Here is a 25900-nt window from a genome sequence, read left to right as displayed (position 1 = left end):
TGCACCCCATCGTTAAAATTAATACTAGGATAGCAGGATGTTCTTTAATCTGCACGACTGCTTTATTGTACAAAAAGTTTCCAGTAACAGTAAATTAGTTTTAAAAAAAGGACAAAAAAAGTCATTTTAGATAGAAGCGCTTCACTAATTGCTTTATTTAAGCACACAAGAAAAAAAGTCTTATCTGACCAATTAGGTTGGAAGGGTTTTATTACTTTTAAGAAGCCATTAGCCAGGATAAAACACTGAAAGCGCTTGTGTCAAAACAAATAAATAATGCTTTCTCAGTTAGCAGAGAACGCAGTAAATTCGTTAAATTAGAGACGTATGCGGCTTCACACCCATGGTGGGCGAGCCAGCACCTCCCCGCAACCCCAAATTAATAAAACAAGAGACAGTAGCTTTCAGTTACGATCTCCCGGGAAAGATCAGGAGCTTTGGGGAACTGACAGTCAATGTCTACGTTTCCCCTCTCCAGCCCTGGTCAACAGAGCCACCCAGGGCACGTTAACAGGGGGCAGGGGTCCGGGCTGCGCCCAGGGGAGCCCTCCCTGTGGGTCCTCTTCTCGGGGCGCACTCCAGGCGAGGGGAGAAACTGGGCAGGCCATCACCGCCACCGGAGCTGCCGGCAGGAAAAGGAGGGCGAGAAGGACCCTCAGGTGCCGGGATGCTGAGTACTAACCTGCTACCCGCAACGCTGCCGCGCTTTCCGCAAGCGAAGGCTCAGCAGAGCAGTACAGTGCTTTGCGGTGCGTGGGCTCAGGGCCACTTCCCCACCTTGGGCCACAGTGGTGGCAGCGGACGGCTGGGCTTTAGCTGGCACTGCACTGGATCCGGTCAGCTGCCCGGATCCCACACAGGATCCTTCAAACCATTCCTAGTCAGATTCATACTTTTACCCAAATGAGTTGGGTAAAAAACCCAACTCTAGTCACCCTATTCACTGAAAATAAATACAAATGAACAGTGATCCTTTCTTAATGGGTCACTTTCCTTCAAACTTGAAAAGCTTCAGCAGTAACCCATATCACCATCGCAGACTGTCTGGGAGGGAAGCCCCTCATCTCGACAGCCCCACTCCTAGCAGCAGCTTGACTCCATGAGGTCAAAACCGTTGAGACGAAAGACGCCTACAGCTACTCTCGAGGACCGCAGAAGCCCCCCGTTTCAGGGGCGATCGAGGAGGTGCTGGCCTCTTATCCCCTGACCTTCTTTCCCAATAAATAACTGTCAGGGAATGCCGTGCTATTTCCTGAAATGCCAGGGGCACCTTTAGATCCTCCTACAGCCACATCAGTAATAAGAAAACCAGTGACTGCCCGGCGTCGTAAACCACTTGGGAAGGGAAGGCTGGGGCAGGGGTCTGGGTTTTAAGCCCATGATCTGTTTGGACAACTTGAATCTCGGGACTTGAGTTTCAATTTCTGGAAATAACTTCAAAGTCAATCCTAGAGAGACATTTTATGTGACTGGTCCAAATTAACGGCAGCACATTTAATGAGATCATGCTCTTTTAAAACATTTTAAGAAAGGTAAAAATCATGGAAAGCCATTGAAAATGATGCAAAGACCATTAAAACAATACTGGTGTCTCAAGACCAATTAAAACATGAACAACTTCAGTTTTCAAAGTTATCATCACTTTCCACATTATTCCACAGGTCCAGGGATATATTCAAGCACCATATTGATAATAGGTAAGTAAACAACGAAGTCCTACGTTGGCGATCTGATTCACGCGCACACAAACGAGGGGCTTTTCTAGGCAGGATTTTCACAAATTGCAAGAATAGGCCCACTTTCGGGGCATGGTAAGTGGCAATGGAAAGGCCAATAAATCAAACCACTGGTGGAATATTTTACTTTGAAATGGAGTGATGTGTGGTTAATAATTTGAGACCCACTAATCCTATATGGGGTGACCCATTTAGAATGGCCTCTGTGTAAATTCACAGTTCATTAAATGGTGTCTGGTTTGAACAGGTCATTAAGTAGTGAGTACATAAGCAGTGCATTGAGCAAGGATGGCTGGGGACGAGCACAGGGACACACCGGCTGCTTCTGGCGACTTTCACAACACTACCGGGCTTCCTCTCAATGTGAGGTTATTTCAAATCACCAACTTTTAAATTTAGGCGGTTTTGCTTAGTAACCCCTTTTGGTTACAGGAGAACATGCAGTGCACAAATTTTAGATGAGGAATACTCCATTTACAATTAATTTAAACTTATAAAGCCGTTTTAACTGGCCCATCTAAATGTGTTAATTAACATCAATGATGGTTTCTTATTTTTCACACTTTGTTACTCTGATCATTAACAGTGATGGAAAAGCTAAATTAAGTTAATGGGGAATGGATTATAAATTCTTAAAGGACTTCTCAGTTTGTTTTCAACTGGAAAATATATCGAGAAAAATGAAGAGGCATTTTTGCCTTTACTCATAAATTTTTGGTACCAAATTTCTTAAAAACCAGATGGTTTAAAAAAAATTTTTCCAAAAATTATTTTAACATGCTGCTCAGACGTGACTGCTAAAAAAAATAGCACATACAGATATAATATATTGAACAGCGTGAGGAGGCCTGTGAACCTTCAACTCGTTTTCTCTTTCTAAAAAAAAAATATATTATAACTGAAGAGAGAACTCATCTCTAATCTGCAGCAGTATCCAAGGTCCTTCAAGTGTTGACAGTGAAGGAAAACCAGAAGCCCCTTCCCCTCGCGTGAGCACGACTGTGCGGCCGAGTCCATGGAAACGCTCGTGGCCCCGACGGGCCCGGGGCCGCGCCTCCGCAGGAACCCGCGGGCGCCGGGCGCGCGCACCTGGGTCCACGCGGGCCTCACACACCGACCCCACGCTGCTCAGTGCGACTTCACGCCGACGAGGACAACAATGAGGACAATGATGATGACAAATAATATTAAAATCACAAGCATCTTCCGATTCTTCTTTTGATACTGCTCTGCCTACAGAGAGAGGAGGGAAAAAAGGCCGTCATTTTCCCCCAAATCCCAAATCGTGTCTCGCTCACTTCCAGTCCTAGGCCTCTGGCTGCACCCACACACCCGACACCTCTGCCACCGGCTCCATCACCACGATCCCTGCCATCAGCTCCCGCGGGTTCAATCCACGCGAGTCCCAAGACCCCGGAGCTCCCTATTTACCCGGCTTCGCTAACGCCCGCGCTGGGGACCCGCCATCACACGGAGGCCGCCGGAGAGGCAGAAGGCTCTGCTTTCAGATCCCTGTGGGCCGCTTCTCCTTACTTCTCCTTCCACTGACCGCAAGGACCCACTCTTTCAACAGAAGCCTCTCACTTCCGGACACAGTTCTCTGGATAAACGCACAGCTCCTTCACTAAGAAATCGAACACCTGGCTAAAGTTACCACAGCCAGCAGGGATGGAACCGAGGGTCCCAAAGAAGCTTGTTTTCTACCTCCTCTGAATTTGGGAACAAGAAGAAATTCAACCTTTGAAGTAGAAACAGGAAAGTTGGCCCTGTGGCATCAAGCGCAGAAACAACCCACCGAGTCCAGTGCTGTGCGTCCGGTGACACGCACGCCCGTGGTGCAGAATGTGACCCACAGAAAGGAGAGGGGAGAAGAGAGTCGTGAGGGGGTCACTGCCCACGTCGGGGAGAGCACGTCCTGCCCTTCCGTGGACAGTGCTGCTTCACAGTGAAGGTGAAAGCAAGGAGACAGCCTGAGGGCCGTACCTGCTCAGAACGTGCAGCCTCCTCTGCCCTACTTCCCCGTCCCCACCAACCTTCTGACCAGGACGTCTGTTTCCTAAGCGAGCCTGCCCGCCCACCAGGAGCCACTCAGCCACAGGAGGAAACCTCAGCGCAGACAGGTTCACCCGTCTGGAGAGCCCGGCCCGTGTGGAGCAGCTCCCAAGGCTCCATCAGCCTCAGATGAGCCGACCGCCAAGGCAACGGCCAGCCGTGCCTGGAGAAAGAGGACGGCGCGTGCTTAGTTTTCTAATAAGTAACCTGCAACACCACGGAAGCTGACACCAAATGGTATACTTCGAAACCTCTCAAAACGGTTTATAAAGCAGAACCTTAAACAAAATTTTTAGTTCCCACTAGATTTGTACACTCGCGCGGAGAAAGTTTTTTCCCTTTATCTGTGTTATATCAAAAAACAAGTTTCGCTAGTTTTTATTTAAGAAACTTCAAAACCGATGCGTAATTCAACAGCATATGAAAGGCCGGGCATTACAGAGTGACAAACTGAAGTTAGTTTTCACTCTTTTAATATACAAAGCTTGGCAACCGAATGAACCCAACGCTTAAAAAGCCCTCTGCATGTACAAGGCCAGCCTCTTTTTTCTCAGTCTATGCTGGAGCGCCATTCCCCATCCGGCATGTGGTGACAAAAGCACGTCAAGAGGCAGTGAAGGGCTTCTGGTCAGACCTATGCGAGGTCTTTCTGTAAACCTGACACTACCGTCAGATACGGCCATCTCTGCCACAGGAAGTGGCTGGTTTCAGAAAGGTGATAGAGAAGTACGTTAGTGAATGTACTAGGAAAAATGACCATTATATACGGCTAGGAATACTGCTAGGTCTCAAAGACATGAGGAAATGGACACAATTTATTTTATTTGTGAAGTATCACATTCCTTTTAAAGGAAACATGCACCCAATTATATATGAGAGTCACTCAGCAGCGTATGTGTATGCTTCTCATAACTCATTACAGGATTTTTAAGATGTTTTCCATCTATTTTTAACAAATATCATGAAGAACATTCCTGAAACAGCCACTTTACTATTAGCCAAGAATCAGAGAGCTAGTACTCTCACTTCAACAAACTACTCTTTCCTCAAGGTAGTACACAGATATACTGCGGTAATTAAAAGGGAAAATTAGATTTTTATCTCCTCCAGAATGAATCCCCACCAGCAATTTATCAGAAAAGTATCACAACAAAGAGAGGCCTGAGTCAGCAGCAACAAGCAGATAGAATGCTCGACACGTATTTTAACAAATACCCACTCAAGTCGATTTCCTAAAACAAGAAGACCTAAACAAGGAATAAAACACTTTCTAAAAGGGAGAAAACCCCAATTCCTTCAGAATTCCCTGTCACGAAAGGGGATTCTCGGCAATTTCAGACCTGCGTGTGAGGTACACCCGGAATCATTAACTGCAGGAAAATGGCAACAGTGCACGTGGTCGGCTCTGAATAAAACGACATGGTGCATTTTTACAGTCCTATCTCGAGCCGACGGCAGACGAGAATGCCGAAGACAGTTATGATGGAAGAGAAGCCTCTCATGAATTCTTGATATCTCATAATAGTTCTTCAAATTCTCAACCACTGAAAGATATGGCATTACCTTGTGAAGCTGTTTCAAGCCATCTTCAGTTTTGATACAGGACTGTTCAACATTATAGTCGATTCTATCAAGGACGGTACCCTGAGTAATAAATGACAGTTACAGACGATCAACAACCACAACTGGGAAAACGGAACTTCAAACATAAGAGATGCAAATTGCAGACATCATTATCCACAGAATTATCTGTTTTACTTAACTGTGATGAAAAGGTACACACTGCCAGGTCTGGAATCCATCACCGTGCACTATTAGGCACTCACAGTGGCAGGCTGCTGCACTAGTTGCAATCAAAGCCTAGCTCAGGAGAAAGAGATACTGACAAATTGAGGTTTCTTTTTTGGATTTAGCCACTGCAGGATATGCCATATTCAGACTTACTGGGGCTTTAAAAAATATACGGTTCAGTGGAAATAGGCTCTGAGTGGTGAAGGGCTTGCGTCTGTGCCCGTTTGTTGCTTAAATACTTGGATTCAAGCAAGCAGAGAGGGCCAGTTAAGCCAGGCCTGGTTACGATGAGGTCTGGAAATTGACTATCATGTCCATAAACGTCAGTCACCATGTGGCTCCACGGGTCAGAACAAACACGGTGAGCTCCAAGCCACATGTAAAATTACACACTCGCCTCAGGGAGAATTTTGTTTTTAATTGTTTAATCTCTTGGTTCAAACAGGAAGAAGGGACACTGGGCTACGCAGAAGGACAGGGCTGTGAATGGAAACGTGCTGTGTTAGGAGACGACAGCAAGAGCAGTTCCGTGGGAGCCTCGGGAGTAATTAATGTAACTAGATCTCCCAGAGCCTCGCCACTCCATTCTGAGGCTGGTTTCAGGGGGATCAGGACCCAAATCCCTGCTGGCAAGATAATAAAATACCCTAATCAGATTGCAACAGCGAACAAACAATTTAATTCTACTCAAGAGCTAGTGGTTCCAGTTGCCATTACACAATAACCTGCCAAAATTAGAAGGGAAACCTTATCTATTGGCAGAATCACTGCTGAGCATGGGCAGACCAACCAGGCCCCCACCGTGGGGTGCTCCCATAAGCACCCTTGGGGTAGAGGCAGAGACTAGGAGAACTGTCACTGACATTTGTTTTTTATCTAAAAAAAAGTTTATTAGTGTTTTTATGGGGAACGATAGCAGTATATGTACACAATCCTTCCACACACATATACATACATTCGGGGAGTAGGTTCAAATCGTTTTCCTGACGGAAGTGCAGAACCAGAAAAGTCTGGAGAAGGACTAGATACTATGGCAGGAAAGCCCGGTGGGGAGGCAGGTAAGTTCACGTACCTGTTCTGCAATCATGGCCCCTAGGTCCCTAAATATCTCGTTTAGGTCGCAAATAGACTGCACGATGCGGCCAACCTCCCGCTCCCGCGCGTCCACCATCAGCGTGCTCTGCCCCACCAGCGCCAACTGGTCATCTGTGAAACCCTAGCAAAACAAAAAGGACGGAATGTGTGCGTTAGCTTCCACTCCCCTCAGGAAAGCTACAGTGTACCATTTTAGATGTCGCTGAAAGGAAATAAATTCTGAAACTAGTGCTATAAAGCACATAAACCACAGATAAGCGCTTATTCTTCCCTAACAGGAAAGATCCGAATTCCCCAAACAAGCGGGCTCTAAAGCGCTAGCGGCCAAAGCAGGGGACACAGAGAACCCCGCGTTTGCAGCTACCCAAGGGCTAAGGAGCAAAACCACCGGGGAGAAGCCTGCGCACCTCTGGGTTCTTCCCAGGAGTGGGGTGGGCAGACTGCTTTCCGGAAGGTTCTGGAAGGCAGATGACAAGGTCTCCCTGCAGCCTTTGGAAAGGAAGAAGCAGTATGGCCCCCATGACCGTTCTTCCGCCGGCTGCAAAAGCCACTTGATGGATGTGCACGTCACGCAGGGCTGATCCATTTGCATCGCATGGAAGTTAAAGGTCCACGAAGAGAAGGAAAACAGACCGGCGCGCAAATGCACAGCAGTCAGTTCTGCAGCCCCTCACGTACCCGATCGTAAAGAGTATTATCGTCTCCATCGTCCATCAGTGGCACTGATGTATCAAAAAAATGCTGGGATCTTTCCTCTCGATTCTTCAGGCCTATCATGGATAGGAATTCACTTTACTTGAATACGTAAACCATCCTGGTTACTGTCCCACCATTAAAAAGGGGAAATCTAGAGTAAAACTCAACAGTCAAAATGGAGACATTCTTAGCAGCTTTAAAAGAGCCCTATCTCACCTCCAACAGAGGTGGGGGGGACAGTAAAGGACTACAAACATGCAACAGTATGGAGTACTTGGGGTTATCTAAGACAAAAGTCACACCGTAAATGTGTATAACTCACTGGACGCCAAGTGAATGACAAAATGACACAACCATGTGAGAATCTCTAAGAGAAGCAGAAATATTTAATCTAACTGCTGTTACAAAACATTAAAAAAAAAATCAACATCTCTCCCTAAAACCATCTCTAGTAGAATTCCAAATGGCCCTAGTCAAATTTTAGAAATAGTAAAATTAAAACACAAATATGCCAGTTGTCAGGAGGAGGGAGAACTAGTTTTGGGGGAGCATGTGGGGATACTATTGATTACAATGGCAATAAAGGAAAAACCAGTTTATAGGGTAATCAGAATGAGGGTGTAGCTGAAGGCTGACTTGGCACTATTCAGGAAGGAAGGGAGGCCGAGTAAATCACTGTGCCTGGGGAGAGAACGTTTGTTTAAACTACTCCCAGGAAAGGTGCTGAGACGCTCTCTCAAATACTTCTTGTTGTGCAAATACGAAGCTTTAACATGATTACAACTGTTCTTTACCTACTTAGCAGCAGCTCTTCCACCCCTAACATCTAGAAAGCTACAAGCTTTTAAAATGTGCCAGACTGATTTTCAAATACTTTAAACTTGACACGGCCTATGTTTCTGTTTTGTTCTTTTTTAGATGAGAACGATTAGACACCCTGTCGCCGTGGTTTCAACCTGGGCATGGTTTCCCATTGGGGGCGGAAGGGAGCTCCTTTCTGTTCCGTAAGGTGGGAACGTGCTCAAAAGCTAACAACGAAAGGCACAGGACAAAATGGAGACTAGTAGCAAAAGAGAAGGGTAAAAACACCAAGCTGTTGCAGGCTCTAACGCCGGAACCCCCGTTACTCACGAGGCCCTGCACGGGCGGACACTCACGCTTGAGGTAGCCCGACTGCGCGCGCCGGAAGCGGGCGGACAGCTCCTGCAGAGTCTGCGCCAGGGAGCCCACCACGTTGCGAAGCAGCCGCTCTTCCTGCTCCGAGCAGGCCCTGCGGGCCTGGCTGGGCAGTGCCTGCACCGCACGCTGGCACCTGTGGAAGAGCTGGGAGAACAGGTGGCGCTCACAGCAGGCCGGCGGGTGTGTGTGGGGATGGCCCAAGGTGCCCCTCGGCCTCTTCGCTCACCGGCCAGAGTGAGACACACAGCGCTCTGTCCAGACCGGCTGGCTCCGAGAATGGCCAAGAGATCAATGCTCAACCGGACCTGAACAAATGGGGCGTGTGTGCGCGTGCGCGTGCGTGCGCGCGCACGCTGTGTGCATCACTCCTTACGGGCTTCTTCTCATTTAGTCCCGACAACCACCCTAAGAGGCAGGTATTATTATTATCACTCCCATTTTACAGACGAGAACACTGGAGTCCAAGGGATTAAATGAGAATCATGCCGTTGTTACATCGCTAAAAGCCAGGATCCAAACACTCCAACACCCCAGGGCTTTCCCACCCACCACACCGCTTCTCTGCGCATCAGCCACACAGGAGATTTAACAAATGAAAGATGTAAGTGCTAGTTTACACACTAGTCACATTATTTTAAAATTATTCAAATTTAACATTTTACAAGAAACATTTCTAGGATGCTGAGTTTCTCTAGGATACTAATATACTCAGTCTGGGGCAATAGCTCTCCATCCTTTCAGTTACAACCACCATTTTTTTTAACATGAAAAAATTTTGCACACTAGTATACAATAGAACTTACACATCTTAAAACCAAATGATTGAACTCAATAATGTTCTGAATTTAATTTTCAAATCAATCCACAGTAGCATCTACGAACAAATGAAAAACAGTCCCCACTCCTCCAAGGCATGGAGCAGATGCTGCCACCTGGAGCAGCTCAGGGCCTCCTAGAGTCCCTCTGTGAACCTCCGGTTGGGAAGTGGAACTCTGGGACTAATCTGCAATCTGATTTAGAGCCGGACCGCGTTCTGGATTTTGAGAGGGGGAGAAGGCTGGGAAGCGCAGGCTCCCGCCTGTGGGCCCCTTCCGTCCTCACCTGCGTGATCTCTTGGGTGGTTATTTCGATGGCATGCTCCTGCTCGAGGCTGTCATCCAGGGTGGGTCTGTTTAAGTGCTGGTCATGAAGGCTGGCTAACTCCTTCATCTTCTGTTTAATCCGGCCAACATCGTACTGTATCTAAACAAATGAAATCACAGAACATCACTGCTGCCTGCCAGGTATCTGTCTGCCTGCCTCTGAGACAACTGGCTACACTCACAGTACAGAGCTCAGTCTTCAGCCAACTTGTGGCTGCCTGAGCAACTTTTAATTCAAACGACCAGACATTCAAATAGCACTCCTCCTGGTTACACAGTTCTTCAGTTTATTTCTATAATTCAGGTAGTTAGTACTAAAACCAAAATCACAAGCGTACACACACACACACACACACACACACACACACACACACACACACCCCTTTCTTGTGGTATGTGAACAGAATAATCCTAAACCTAACGTACTTCCAGGGACACTCATTCGAGTCTTTCTGGCAGGTATCTTAAAATACGTTAATGTCCTAATTACCTCAATAAATAAGAGAGTGTGAAACCAACATTCAACTTACTTCATCCACTCCATCCACCCATTTAGGAGGTAACCGCTTTGTCACGCCAATTGCTGCTTCTGGGTCTAAGCTAATGCCCGACACCAGAGCCATGCGATCATCAGCAAGCTACAGGGAAATAAAGGGACATTAAAAAATTATTCAAATTCAATTTAGATAAGCACAGTCTTACTCCCTTTTACTGCTGCTCCCTAAGAAGATTCAGAAATGGAGGAATAAATGCACTTCCCTGTGTTACAAACTTGCTTCTGATACTGCTAGGGTATGGAATGGTTTTCCTGTCTCTTCATGCACCACTTCTTAATTTCCTTGGGCATACTTGTGAACATGCATTTGACTTGCTCTGGCTATGGAAATGTAATGAAAAAGTCAACAAAAGATCCTTACAAGAAAAACCTTAGTACTGTACTATGATGGGATGGCATGAACCTCAGCAATTAATTTGATCAGACAGATGCAAGTTAAAAAAAAATTCTAGGCTGTAAATGGAACTAACACAAAAAGGTCACGGTTTACTTACATACACTTAGCTTATTTTGTAAATAGGGCTGATCTAGTTATCTTAGTCACAAGATCATTAACCATGTGTTAAACTGTGTGAAAGAATTGCCTAAAACAGTCAGCAAATTATCCACCATTTGGCAAAAGCAATCCTTAAAATTTCAAGGCACTCTTACACTGTCCTTTCCTTTCTTTGGTTAAATGTCCACGGGCAACATTTTCACTTATTTTGAAATGATCTCGATAGTTCTTGTTTACTTTACCTATATAATACACTGCCGGAGGAAGCTTTTAAGAATGGGAGGGAAATCATGGGTTCAGCATGCTGAAGCTGCCCTCTGGCCTGGAGGCAGTAAATGCTGAAAGGGTCCCGAGGTACCCTCTGGAGCCCAGCGCTTACAAATGCCAGTTTCAAAAGATGCAAATGATGATCAAAATAGAACGGAAAACAGCACATGAAAGTCCTTTACAGGTAACACTTTGTAAATTTTCTAAATCACACTGCAGAATTGGGTGAAGAATTTATATTGCTTTTCTCCCCACCTCTGCATTTATCTAAATTTATTGTTTTTCATTCATTCGGCAAATACCTGTTTGCTTTTCTAACAATAAAGGAACAAGGCAAAATGTTTAACATCCTCAGACGAAGGGGGAAGATAAATCACATAAGGAAAAGCCTAAATTAAAAGAACTCTTCAAGTAATAAGCCCTAAATCCCGAGCAGAGAGATTGTAGCAAAATACCTAAAAGCAAATGAGAGTCCTGCGTCTGCCACCCGTCATGCCTGGGGTGGCGCTGCCCCCACTGGCTCAGGGGACCAGCAGCCCCAGAAGTGCTCCCAGAGTGTCTGAGTCGTGATCAGGGCCAGCGCATTCCGCCGCCGCGTGGACCCTGCAGGGCCGGTGTCATTTCAGGTCTTAAACAAATGGTGCGTCATCCCACCTGCACTATCTGGGGCTCTGCGTCTGTGCCATGGTAATTCTCAACCAGAGCCACCTCGTCTGTTTTTAAGAGTTCACTAACAGGAAGTTTACATTCTCTTTATTATTTTAATCCTCACAAAAGCTAGGTGAGCTAGGAACTATTATTCCAATCTATAAATGAGGAAATTGAAACTCAGGAAAGTTAACTAGCTTGCCCAAGGTCACAGCGTATTATGTGACAGATTAAAACCTGGATCGGCTACTCCAGGAGCACCGTCCACCCGGATTGGCAGGCGCGTGAAATATAACTGTAACTTGCTAAACGCACCAGGACAACAAGCCCTCAGACTTAAACGATAACACCAGACACGGTCCTCGGATCCACTCCCTACCAACTACACCAGGGACTACAGGACAGGCTCTGGCTGAGCACAGAGGCATCCACAGAGCAGCCTCTCTCGAGGACCAGCTGCAGATGCAGCCCCAAGGTGCAGACTTCACTCCACACAGAGCTGTGTATTCCTCAGAAGTCCTGCCCCAAAGTCACCAAGAGCTATGCAACTTTGTGGAGGGCACGAGGACCAAAACGGAAGGGACAAATCACACATCAGCACCCAGCGTCTGCCAGCTATACAGCAGGCACTGTAGAGTTGCCCGAGAGCAGAACTTGATCTTTAATCTCCAGCTGTTCATACAAAGCCACACCTACGGGTCATAGTTTCTACTACGCCAGTTTATCACCTAACCCACTATGTTTTACTATGACACCGTATCTCAATAAAGTAATAATAGGAATTTGTTTTATTTCGAGTTTTTAAACTCACGATTTTGAACTGCTGTTACGGTTTACTAATATACATTAAACTAAAAAGGATACAGAGATGGCATTCACCTGAATTTATCTGCACGATAATTAGTATCAACTTCTCTGAAACAAATAAGAAATTATAAATCACATATGAGAAGTCAGTTGAAGTGGATTCAACTCTTTTTTAAGCAGTACTTGATTTTACACCATAGATGCGTTCCCCCAAAAAACGCATGTAAAAGAGTGTGCGAACACACCCTCTTCAAGTGTCCTAAGGAAGCTTGCTAATCGAGAGATGCCCACGTGAGGGGGACAGATGCTAGCCCATCTAGCTGGCCCTGGCTTTCCCACATGCTGTATCAGGATGTTGCCAATAAGAGAGAAGAGCTGATTCTTTGAGACTGAGAGCTTTAAACAGGGAAGAATTTGTCCCCTTTATGGTATAATCTGCAGCAATAGCTCATCATGATAAAGAAACGCAGCCTGACTCAGAAGAAATGTGGCATTTATTTTATCAGTATGGATTTGTAATATATTTCACAGTATGTACTATTTTTTTTTAAGACTGTTTTGGGAAGGGAAAACCTAATTGAAGATAAATGTCACTTAAAAATGGGAACAAATATGAACATTAAAAAAATACATCTTAAATGCAAAACAATCACCCTTTCAACTTCAGAAACCTCACTGCCAATCTCAACACGTTTTCTCATTTTTAAGATCCAGAATGTATCAGTTTTCAAGTTGCCATCCAAGTCGGTTCAGACCTTAAAAAGCTGCCAGACTTTTCACTCTCTTTACTCGTCCCTACTCCATTCGGCGTCCCCCTCCCAAACAGATGGTGTTGGTCATTAAAGCTTTTCTTAATGAACTTGTGCTTCTGAAGTAAAAAAAAAATCTTTCTTACTTTTTAAATAAGAAAATTTTTTTTAATAAAATTGTATTTATGAGGATTAAGAATTCTTGTCTCTTTGATTTGTAACTCTTGTCCTCCAAGAACTCTAGGGTGCACGACCACAACCCAGTCATCCAGCTCAACTCCATCAAGGCAGGAAGATTGAAATGGGTGCTCACAATGGCGCACCCAAAGGCTTCTTGTTCAGCTCATCAAAATTACCTTCTGTTCCTGGTCCACTTTAGACACTGACAACTGTCCCTTTAAAGAGTACCAGACAGTATGCACGAGTGCTTGATCTATGGACGGAACACACACACACACACACACACACACACACACACACACACACACGAGCACAGTCTTGTAAATCTTGCTGTCCCAAACATACAGCCTTCCTCCTCTTAGCGAACCCTGCCTTTACGAGAAGGCCGATTTGGTGTACCGTAAGATTACGGAAATGGCAGGGCCCCTGCAGGGACTAGGAAAGTCAAACACAGCCCCTCCCACCCCCCCGCCACACACCCATGTAAAAAAACACATCAAGTTCAGCCATAAGGCCCTGGTAATAAGAACCAGTACTGACAATTCTGGACTTTTTAAATGTTCTGTGGCAACGAACATTTAAAAACAGTCCAGAAGGGACGTGGACAATTACAGCCTGGCAGCTCTGGTTTCCACCTGAGACAGTGTGGGAGTGTGTATGATGCAGTCAGACCACAAGCGTAACTCACTGGGCTCGGAAGGCTAATTGAGACAATTAGGCTGAAGAAGTCTCAGTTCTTTGAGGGAGTGAATAAGCCTGTTGTAGAAAAAAGAATCAGGGACTGCCAGCCCTACAGTTCTGTTTTCTTTTAATCTGTGATAGTTTTAAAAGTGTTTACTTTCTCTGATTATGAAACAATAAATGTTCAAAATTGACACTTCTTTAAATGTGCAACACATATAGAAATTTTAAAAATCTGACAATCACACCACCCAGATACAGTGTTACTAGTTTCACTGATTTTCCTTTTTTTCTCAACTCTTATATACATCCTAAAAAAAAAAAAAAAAAGTAGGGAGCAACAATTACCTGCGCTCTGTTGGTACTGGACCCCCACTGACTTGGTCATTTTAGTCCCAACAACAAAAGTGCAGAGGGGACTGCTCCCTGTTCTACAAATACAGACACCGAGGGGCTCACAGACTTTCCTTCTCAATGCTGCCCTCAGCAGGGGGACCAGTGAGCCAGCCTGTGGCCCCCACGTCCCTGCTACTTCACCCTGCCCTTCCCAGGCTATATGGTTTGGGAGCCTGATTTTACACCTTGTTATTTTTTAATAGTTCCTCCTATGAATTTTAAAACCCAACAACTTGGGAGATGACTTTGTCCTAGGCAGGGAGTAGATGAGAGCAGAGAGCAGAGGACAGGGCCGTACACTGGGCAAAAGGGTGAACGGTGGGTGGGCTTTCTCCCTGGGCACACCTTACTTAGTATTCCTGGAGAACACAGCCTGCTATCCCCAAGGTGCAGCAGATTTTCGAATTGGTTTGAGTAGGATAAACGACAAACCAATGTGAACACGCTGCAGGAGGCCACCCGTGCGCAGTCAGGACAGTGTGCTCAGGCCTCACCTACCCAGGGGTGGGCTTCCATCAGACCCACGCCAGGATCGATTCGAAACTCTACCGCAGCCTTGGCAAGGTGAGGCTCTGGACACCGTTCCTAACACAGCCCCAGCTCCTCGGCCAGTGCCTAGCACTTCGCGGTAATAAACACGCAATTATAATTAGCTGCGTGAGACAACAGTAAATGGAATGAATGAATGAAGTCAATAAAAGACGGGTCACATACAATTCACTTCACTGATACAATGGTTCTGGACAAAGGACAAGAAGGGGAAGTGAGTGGCTCGGGTGGCCGAAGGGCCACGTGGCCCCGGAATGGAAAGGCTTGGAGCTCAGAGGGCCTCTTGGCACGTGAGGTGCGTGTGGCTGGGAAGGAGCTCTCCACTCGGGGTCTCTGCTAGAGATCGTGGCAGAGAGAATTTCTGCGGGGGGAGCCAGTGTCTGGAACTTGCTGCCTGAAGAGGAAGTAGGAGAGACTGGAAATAGATTCAGACGGCGGAGCCCTCAGGAAAGACGACCCTTGACAGGCCCGGTGGGAGAAGTGTTCAAACTTAAGCTGTTCTGCTGTGTGTTTTTTCCCCACGGCCCACTTCCTTTTTGGGGCCACAAGTCCCACATTTCCAAACCGTTCAGTAAGCGGTAGCATCCATTCTTAGATGGATGGGTTTGGTTTTAAATACTAATTGTTTTTTAATGACTCAAGTAATAGATACACATGGTTTAAAAATATATATCCAACCTACGGAAAGGGTTTGCAACAGAAAGGCAGTTTCCCTTCCATCCCAGACTTTTCCTGGAAGGTATCCACTGTTAATAGTTTCTTCTGTCTCTTTTCAGAAATCTAAGTACACACAAGCCTGAATGTTAGTTATTTTTCTTAAAAAAATAAATTTTTTTTTTTTTTTTTTTTAAGAGTAGGAATCGCGGTGTCCAGTGTTTCGCATCAGGCTTCTCCCCCACTTGGCCATGTGTCTGGGAGCTCATTCCCTGCAGCCCTCAGAGACCGGCTGCACTCTTTTTAACAGGTACAGTACAGGGAATTAGAGTTGCTATATAATTTATTTAACCAGTTCTCCACGAAGGACCTTTAGGTTGTTTCCCATCTGTTGTTATTATCAACTAGTAAGGGACCCCACTGGTTTTGAAGACAGTGGCCCTAACCCCACCTCACCGTTCATACTTCTAAAATTAAAACAAAAACCAATGACACTCTCCCACCCCCAATTTTAAAAGGACTCTTTTAAAAAGGTCTACCTTTAGGAAAAATATTTTCAACCCCTTCATGGCTGAAAAGATAACAGAAACACAAAACCAACAATCACAGTTCAATCCCCTTTTTCCTCAACGCTTTTATTCACACGACTAGAATAAAGTGCTGTGAACACGTACCCTCTCCATCTTCTGGGAGAATTGCTAATAAGTGATGAAAAGGCCAAAATCGTGCTGCTAGGAAGTCGGGGGGGGGGGGCACGTAACGATTAGTCAGTCAGCACAACCGGAGGGCCACTCGCTCGGGGCCAGTGACACCTCAGCAGACATCTCAACAGGTCTAGTGGCTCCGGGTCCTGCTTCCTTAGGGCTTTTGCCAGACATCACGTCCTTCTACACCTCTGAGCAACCTCACTGCACAGTCTCAGGAATCAAGGGAGCTGCACGCATAATCCTAAAAACAGTCTGGCTTATTTTAAGTGCAAGAAATTTTACTGCTTCCAAAGTTGAGACACTTTCCCGACAGTAGTAAATAATGTTCCTAAGCCCTTCCCTAGATCATCAATTCACCTGGCGTGAAAATACATTAAATAAATCCTAAGTATTAAATTGTAAAACACGACAATTAGAAGTAATCAAAACAAATGCTAAAATATGTGTACACTCTTAGCATTTTACATATGACCAAAGATTTCAGAAAAACAGGCATAATTTTATAAACTAACATACAAAAATAGTCAAAACACAATACCTCATCCAGCTCCTGAGAGATATGTTGTTCCCATCAGCCCATCCAGTTAGGGATAGCAAAAAAAAAAGAGGGATGGGGACAGACAGACAGATAAGGGATGGTCAGTTGAGAAAACACTGAGATTTTACGCAACTGTAAAGTTGACTAAAAATAAAGATCCACTAACCAAAGCATTTAAAAAAATCTCCCCCTTCTGATTCTTCCTTTTTTTAAAAAAAAAAAAAAAAGCTACGTCAATATTTACCTTATTATGTTTTTTATTTTTATTTACCATGATTGTTGTTTTGGTAAATGAGATAGGATACAAACAATAAATAGTTGTAAAAATTAAAATACAATAGAAACAAATAAAACACACTTGCTTTAGTTTCAATAAAATATAATGGTATTGTTTCATAAATATCAAATATCATACACAAGATTCTAAATTTCCCTGAGGAAGATAAAATCAAGAGAGCAAAGCTGAAATGTAATTTTACCATGTCAAATAAATGTAAATTTTAACATGTAAATCAGCCCTGCAAATGCAGCAAAATTAGAAAATGAAAACCCCCCAAATTGTCTATGGCCGAATTCAGATAATATTCGAGTGACCACATATGCAAGGGCTCTACAGATTAAATCCCGAAGACACGGCTTTCTCCGTGGTAATAAGCAAGCCGAGAAACCACTCTTCCCCGGAGAGAGACACAGGTGGTAAAAGAAAAGAAAAACTCTTCCCATTTGCTTCGCATGCATTATTATTAGTCTAGAAGGCACACAGTTATTTATTATTAGTCTAGAAGGCACACAGTTATTTATTAGGCTATTATAAAGGAAAGTAAAACAAAACAAAAGGTAAGGAGAGGGTTTTTTTGCTGTTGTTGTTTTGGTTTTTAAAGGAGGAGTAGAAAGGAAGCAGCACAGGCAGGCAGAAGATTAAGTTTCAATTTAAAACCAAAGGTTCTTTTTTCGATCAAAGTGGAACTCTATCTTCTGAACAGACATTTACTAATGACAGATAATCTGAACAACTAGGTTTTTTTTTTTTTTTTACAGTATTGATCACTGAAATAATTAGTGGTGAATTTCAATAATCAACTGTTGATTTTTTTTTTATGCTGAGCAGTCAATTTAGAAAATAAAAAACCATAACTTCTTTCTTTAAAAATTAATAGTGCAAATGAAACTGGTCTATCAGGGCCAAAATATTATTAAACAATGACAGCAATAACAGTGTAACCACAACATTCCTCCATGTAAAAATCCAACCAGCTGACACTATAGAAAGTGCTCTTCATTCCTTCTACACTTTGCCATGAGAGCAAGAGAACTATATTTCTATACACACCCTGCCATAACAGTAGTACTACAAGATATTAATAGAGAAGATAGTGTCAAATGGAAATCTGATTTAATTACCTTTTACTTTAAAAAGAAAACCTCTTTATTTTTTTAAAAGCTTAACATTTTCAGCAAGAAAGCATGGAAGTGATTCTGTTAATAAAACAAGACACAAAGCAAAACCCCTAATTCAGTATCTCAGTCTGCACATCTGCCTGTTCTGCAGTGGCTCCTTGGCATCCAATCTTTGGATAAAGCATTACTGCAAACCCTGGTTAAGATTTCTGCTGCACAGGAGCCTGGCCTCTTGGATTATCAACCAAGCACACACCCTGATCTTTTGGTTTCTACAATTATTAGTTGACAAGAGGTGAAATCAGAATCATGGGCTAGATACGACTCTTTTTTTTTTTTTTTTTTAACAAATAGGAAAATCAAGCTTCGGAATATATAAATCCATTTCCCCAAAGTCACAGGGCTGAGATGGGGACAGACCCAGGTGTTCAGGCCTCTTTCCACCCCACCTTCCAGTTTCTCTAATTTTATTAACAATTCAGGGAGTTACTAGTGATGGGCAGCTACTACCATGCCACATTGGGAATTAAATTCAGGAGGTCATTTTTTGAAGAGCATTATCCCCTCCCATTTTGCTACTTAAAAACAGAAGGCCTTTCAAAACTCCCCCTGCCACCAATTTACCAGAAAATGTTGTCAAGACCTGAATTAAAACATTTAGAATTACCATCAGGAAAAACCAAAATACAGCCAAATGAAAACACGGTACTGCATACCATCACCTTCTAAATCTTTATAACGTCTACATCTAGGTTTCTGACCTGCCAATGGCATACAATCGAGCAAATACTGAAAACTCCAAGTAGCATGTGGAATTTATTGTCTAAAGAACTTTCTACATAAAACTGAAAAATAAGTGGAAACCCATCTGTGTTTACTCAGGAAGTCTGGAAGAGTTGAGCAAAATGAGTTGGAAATACAGGTCTATGCTATAGTGATACTTACTTTATTTCTGTTACTACCAAAGTAAAAGTTTGCTTCACTTTTATCCAACAAAGTACCCTTATTCTCAAGTATGCCTCTCTGCTCAAATGGAATCTTTAGAAGCAGAAAAGCAAATAGATCTAAAGAGAAATATACAATGATTTCATACTTGGATTCTAAAGACAGAGAACTAACTTTCCAACAGACTCAGCATGGACTAAAACATAGAACTTTCAATATGCAAGTCAAAATGGACTTGCATGGTTGTAAAATGAGATAAAGATGCAATCCCATCGTAAGAAAAAAAAAAGATTTTTTTTAATGGGTTCTTCCATTCTCCGGGACCTGCAGCACAAGTCCGGGAAAAGCACCCAGCCTCCTGCGGCCCAGCAGGTAATACAGGGCTCCGGGCCAGGTCTGCCTGAGTTCCCATTCCAGTTCCCTGGCTCACTAGGTGGGCAATACTGAGCAAGTTTCCTAACTCCTCTAAGCCTTAGTTTCCAGATCTGTATCATGAGAAAACAACACCACCTATTTGATGGAGCTCTGTGAGGATGAAGTAGGGTTACACCTGGAGAGGGCTAAGCCCAGTGCCAGGCACATAGTAAGCTCTCAATAAATCTTGGCTAATATTATAGTCAAGACTGAAGAAGGACCTCAGTTTTCTTAAAACCACAGTTAATCCTCAGTTGTTTTTTCCCCCAAAGCACACCATGTTTTATTAAAAATAATGTGCTACTTTCAAACTAATCTAAGGCCAATTAACTCTAGCTTCCATTTATAGATTGTGCATTATTCTGAAACTGAGAGTACACGAAGCAGTAAACACTGACATAGTAGCTCAAATCCTCTATAAGATCTGTCTCAGGAGATCAAAGGAAACCACACAAGTCACACAGCACCTCATCGGATCAGAACAGCAACTCAACATCTACTTATCATTCATTCAAGACTTTACACGTTTTTTTGAACGATTATTTAATGCTGTAAATTCATTCCAGCTCCTTAAAGCTAAGCTGCCTGTAACTACCTGAATGAGGTGCTGCCTTAAAACCTGCACTTGGCAGACAGAACGTTAAAGCTTCTTCTCCACAGTACTGGAGCTACTTTTGAGGATTTTTGAGGTAGCATCGGGCTGATGAGCAGGGCAATGCTGTTGACTGTGATTTCCTCCTTTTCAAGTTAAAGCTAAGGATGCAAGCCTTGGTCAGGAGAAACAATGTATGGAAACAGAATCTGAGAAAGCACTGCTGAATCCACAGGGCCATTAGAAATCACCTAACTCAAACCCTCCATTTATAATTAAGGCAAAAGATGTCAGAAGAGATTAAAAGCTTGCAGGAAGACCTACATTCTGGTCAGTCACAGAGTGAAACTTAGCCCTAAATTCCCAGGTTTAAACTCCAGGGCCCTTCCCTTTATTTCACGCTGCCCTGAGGCATAACCGTGATGGGGCATCCAAAACTGAGACCGAAACAGAATGAATGGGAAATGCCAACAGCTGCATTTTTGCTGACAGTCTAAAAATTAAACCCCTGGTCTATTTTTAACAATTAGTTTTACTAATATCAACACAACCGAGAATACAATTAAGTAGAATTTTGTTCAGTTCTGGGTGCTGAACTTTAAAAAGCATACAGAGAAACTAGACTTCATTCATAGGCAAGAAAACTTAACCTCTCTGCCTGAGCCGGGACTGCTGAGCTAGAGAAAGCTCCGGGGCACCAGCAAGCTGCAGGGTTATCTCTCCTGCAGGAGAAGGAAGAGGCTTCCTGTGTCAGAGACCCGGGGGCCAGAAGCAGGGCTAGGATCACAGGATGCAAGACACAGACAGAGATGGGGTTAATAGAGGCAAGGACTTTTTTTCGCAGTGAAAGAGGTAGGGGTGACGGCTGCTGGAATTTCCTATCCCCATCACATAATGCGGTCAAGGAAGGCAGGCAGAGGGGTTATCACAGAGGGGATGTTGGGTCAAACGACCTTTAGGTCCCTTCTGGCCCTTGGGACGTTTTGTTTGTTTTGTCACCGCACATCCTCCTTAAATTCCTGCGTAGCTGTGACATATCTGCCTGAATGCGGCACAGACCTGTTTTATAGGCGTGTATAGGTACACACAGTAACCCCACCACCACCACCCACCAACTTCTACTTTTTTCCTCCAACTAGGATGCAAAAAAAGGCCTGTTTAAATTCTTTGAATGATGTGGCTTTAAGTGCCCTTTGTTTTGAGGTGTGTAATACACACACGCACACACAAACACCACTTGACAATCAATTTCCACAACTTTCACCTAAAATAAGGATGTGCAAATTCAGATTTAAAACAAACAAACAAAAATATTTCAGATGTGATTTATTTCTAATTGTGAGATAATTTGCACACCCCAAAATCAAGGTCTACAGCTTTTTCTTCTAACTAGGAAGTAGACATTTCAGTTTATGATTTTTTAATTAAGTTACACTCTAGAATTTAGTTACTTCCTTTCTTAATTACCTGAGTTTTAGATAAATATATACAAATTGCCTTTTAATTGTTTTACTTGTGTTTTTAACATGCCAGGTATTTGTTGTTTTTATTTATGATTTTTCAAACATATAGAAAACTATGTAAAATGGCATAGCCTCTCCCCACATAGTCATCAGTAGACTTAACAATTTGTTACACTCTGCCTTATTTGTTTCCTTTATGGAGGGGGGGGTTAAGTATATAAACTAGGTGATGTTTTGACATTTCAATACGAAACATTTCAGGAGACCCCTCTAATAGAGCTAACAAATTTATTTGATTAGTTTAATTAACTAACAATTTCTTAATACCTCCTAAAACCCAGTCCATATTCAAATTTTATAGCATTAATTTTGTTTGATTTGCTACATGATTTTGAAATTTACAACTCAGAAATGAGGTTTAAAAATTTTTATGAGCTAGACATGCAGTGAAAAATATCAGATCAGTTATTTAATAAAGTTTTAAAAATTGTGTTAGACATAGTTTTCCCCAAAATGTTTATAACATTTTTCCAACTTCCAGAAAAACTGAAAATATTGTACCCTCTATGTAGTCATGCTAACATCTTGACATATTTAATTTTGCGTGTCTGTGTGTGTGTATAAATGGTTTCTGTAGAATCAACTGTGAGCAAGCTGAAAATATAATAATTCACCCCTAAACACTTCGGAAATTTATGACATGCCATGTTTTTTAATGCACACAATTAAAATATATAAACGTGTGACTTCTATTTAATTCTAACTTAGGCAAACCATCTTTGTTTAACTGCAAAAATCTATATTTTAGATAGTCTTAATTGACTACAAGGATCTTTTAAATGATCTAATTGCTCATAATGATCTGAGAAAGATTTTAAATAGTCAAACCAATATACGTAACATTTTAAATGGTATAATATGTAAAAAACACTTCTTACCGCTCTGACTTAGGCATGTATTTTTAGTCTGACTTAGAAATCTATTTTCAAGAAAATGTCTGAGTTAGCTAAATATACCTGTACATTTTCTGACATATCTATTTTTCCAAATTGTACAGTTTAGCTATATATTTGAAAATATTTGACTTAGTTTATATATATATTTAAATTTACCTAACTTCGAAAAGCATTTTAAAAATAGATTTGACTTAGAGATGCACTTTTAAAAAGCTGCCTATCTCAGACACCAGGTTTTTAAACCGTCTGACCAAATGATTATAAAAAAAAAGTCTCATGTTATCCTATGGTTCTGTGTATTCTGAACCTTACATGATTAAAAATTTTAAAGCAAACATTATGTTTTAAAATCAGTTAAAGACTGACATCTTAGAAAACATTAACGGGAGTTTTAGTTCTGTTTTTTTCTCCCCACGAGGTAGCATAAAATCAAGTCATTTAAGGAACATGCAATTTTTACATCTTATTTAGCAAAACTAAAGTTTCATGGAGGATCTTTTTTGTTTTTTCCACCCACTTCTACTCTCTATTTCTTGGCTTATTTCAGAACATTCTTTTCCAAATTAGCGCTGGAATTAGCCCGTTCCCATTTTGCACTTACTTCAGTATAATACGACTTCTTTCAGTTTACAAACGTAAAAAACCTTCAAATTCTTAAGTAAATGAAAAGCTAAACACACTCTGTCCCTCTGTTTTCTATGCTTTTTGACCTAAGTTTACTGTGACTTTATTCCTAAAACTGCTCACAGTTTACAATATCTTTTCTATATACGCAAGCTGACCAAATACATTTTCCTCTTGTGATTTTTACAAAAAGGAAAAACTGTCTTTGTAGACTCTCTGTCAATAATCAAGACAGATGGCCTGATTTTTGTGACGCATTTAGATCAAGTCATAAAGAAAAAATGTAAAGGGAATACAGTCCCTAACAGGTGAAATAAATGTGAGATTCCCCATACTGTATATGTCAAGTATAACCTCCAAGAACCTGGTCTTGGGGTGACTTTATTCTCTCCTCCTCCAATGCTGCTTCTATTCAAACCCAGCCCGTCTACAGCAAGGACCCCCCACGACCACCACCACAAACTAGTTTCATAACTTCACTTTTCCATTTAGGCTACCACAGAGCTCATCTTCCTCCTCCTGTTTAGATCATGCACACACACCCCCTTATTCAACAGAGCAGGAAACTGAGGCTCAGGAAGAGAAAGGAGCCCCTTAAACAAACAGAAAAGCAACAGCAATCTTTCCAGGCCCTCCCAGTAAAAGATTCTACTGCTGGGCTAAAGAAAGTTTCAGGTTAATTAAATCAAAAACCGTGGGCTATTTGGGGGGGGTTGATTTTCACATACACACCATGTTCTTTTTAAAAAGTTCGAATGGAGGGAAAAGCTTAATTTCCTGTCTGGGAAATGGAAAACGAAGAAGCTAGCACCTTACAGCCTCACAAACGAGAGCCCCCAGGAAAAACAGCGAAGCAATTATTCACAGGGAACACGAAACACAGAGGGCTGCGAGGCCATTAAAAGAAAAAGGACGGGAAAAAAAAACCAAAACAACAACTCCTTCCTCTTTGGGGGAAGGGCATCGTGCATTTGCAAGGATTTGGGTCTGCGAGCCTGCAACCCGACCAGCAGAACCGAAGTGAGGCTCAGTCTGCGGGGGCGGAGTGGGGGAGGGGAGATTAAAACAAAACGGAACGAAAAGGCTTCAGAAAGGCCCAAAGCTTCCAAACCTTAGTGCTAAAACATATGTAAATTGGAGGCTGCGGGTCGCGCAGGGACGGCCGGCGGGGAGGCGGGGTGGGGGGGTGGGGGACTGGGAGGGATGCGGAAGTGAGGAGAGAGTGCAAGGCAGAGGTGGAGCAGGGGCCTAGCACTGGTTCTTCCCCAGCCAGGGTGATCGATGCTCTCGGACCCCAGCCAAGAGACCCTGCATTTCCGTACTAGTCTTATCTTCTTTTTTAAACAGAGAGACAGACAGAGACAGACAAACAGGCAGAGCCGCAGTGCACACGGTGCGTGTGTCGGAGAGGCCGCCGGGAGACTCACCGCAGCGATACTACGTGAATGCAGAGGGCTGCAGGTGGTGTGACTACTCACTTGCTCGGCTAACAGCTGCCGGTTTTGGATGGAATTATTCCGCAACAACAAGAAAGCGTCCGTTAAACGCCTGGTGGCCATGTCTCACCCTTTGTGACCCCCGCTCAGGGGCCCCCCCCGCCCACTTCGATTCCAGATTTATTCACTTTCTTTCTCTTGGCCTGGCCTAGTCTAGCCCACCCTTCACAGGAGCTTCTCTGGACGAGGCCTCAGGCCTTCAGCTGAGCAGCCGCTGCTCTGCGCTTCGTCTAAGTGCAAAGACCCCTCCCCAAATAACCACCTAGGCTTTCCGATTGTCTGACTCCCCCTACCCAAGACCTGCCTTCGATCTCTAAGCACTTAAATCCCCCCAATCCTTGCGTTGCTAGCCAACTTCCCAGAGACCCCTCCCCAATCCAACCCTGGATCTACAAGCGTCTAACTCGCCAATCCGGCTCTGGACTGGGAGGCCCTGAAGCCCCCTACCACATTAGTCTCTGACACCCCCTAGGGCCTTAGCCGGCTCTGCTTAACTTGACACACAGGCGTCTGGGCCGGGCCCTCAGGCCTGTCTCCAGCTCAGTTTCCCCACCAGGGGCCTGGGAGGCCTGCTTGAGGTCCCCTTTGGACAACCCGAGCCAGGCCTGGGCCCTGAACTCCTGCTGCTGCCTTCTGGGGCCTGGTCTGAGCCTGCTAAGGCCGAGGCCCGACCTCCTGACCCCTTCCCTTTGTGGGCGGCCTGGTCCTGCACTGCCACAGCAGGCTGCCGGCCTGCAGGAGGGCAGCAGGGCCTGCCTCCCCGGCCTCCTCACTCCTCTTCTCCGGCTCCCTCCATCCCGGGATCTGACTCCTGCTCAGCCCCGGGCCGTTTCCGTGCTACGGTCCCGGGTTCTGGCGTCCCCCCTGGCCCTCTTCCTGTCCGTCTCTCGCGAGTGCCCCCCTGCGACGTTCATAAGCCTTGCTCGCAACGTTCCGGGCGCGGGAGATCCCTACCCCCCCCACCCCTCCCTGCCCCGGGGCACGGGAGCGCTCCGCCCTCTCCCGGGGTGCTCCCGCGACGCTCGGTTTCCCCTTCCCAACTGGGCCCAGGCACCGGGAGCGGGCCGCCGGGCGGGCCTGAGCCTCGAGAGCG

The 25900-nt window shown here is 44.1% G+C and overlaps 1 protein-coding gene across 4 annotated transcripts; it reads right to left on the bottom strand.

Moving 5' to 3' along the window:
• Nucleotides 1-40: 40 nt before the first annotated feature.
• On the bottom strand, nt 41-25663 carry STX16 (syntaxin 16). 4 transcript variants are annotated; one of them, XM_030841655.2, is made up of 9 exons: nt 24739-25663; nt 16920-16931; nt 10222-10329; nt 9651-9791; nt 8528-8693; nt 7353-7444; nt 6652-6795; nt 5352-5432; nt 41-2969 (listed from the first exon to the last, which is right to left on the bottom strand). In XM_030841655.2, the coding sequence occupies exons 1-9, from the start codon at nt 24868-24870 to the stop codon at nt 2865-2867; spliced, it is 981 nt and encodes a 326-aa protein (XP_030697515.1). In that variant the 5' UTR covers nt 24871-25663; the 3' UTR covers nt 41-2864. The 4 variants fall into 4 exon arrangements, with proteins under 4 accessions (XP_030697515.1, XP_030697516.1, XP_030697520.1 ...); XM_030841656.2 differs by lacking the exon at nt 16920-16931; XM_030841660.2 differs by lacking the exon at nt 16920-16931 and having other exon boundaries at nt 24790-25663.
• Nucleotides 25664-25900: the final 237 nt, after the last annotated feature.

Source organism: Globicephala melas, chromosome 15, assembly GCF_963455315.2.
Source record: "Globicephala melas chromosome 15, mGloMel1.2, whole genome shotgun sequence".
In the NCBI taxonomy this organism is placed as follows: Eukaryota; Metazoa; Chordata; class Mammalia; order Artiodactyla; family Delphinidae; genus Globicephala; species Globicephala melas.
This window is presented reverse-complemented; position numbering and strand designations above follow the sequence as displayed.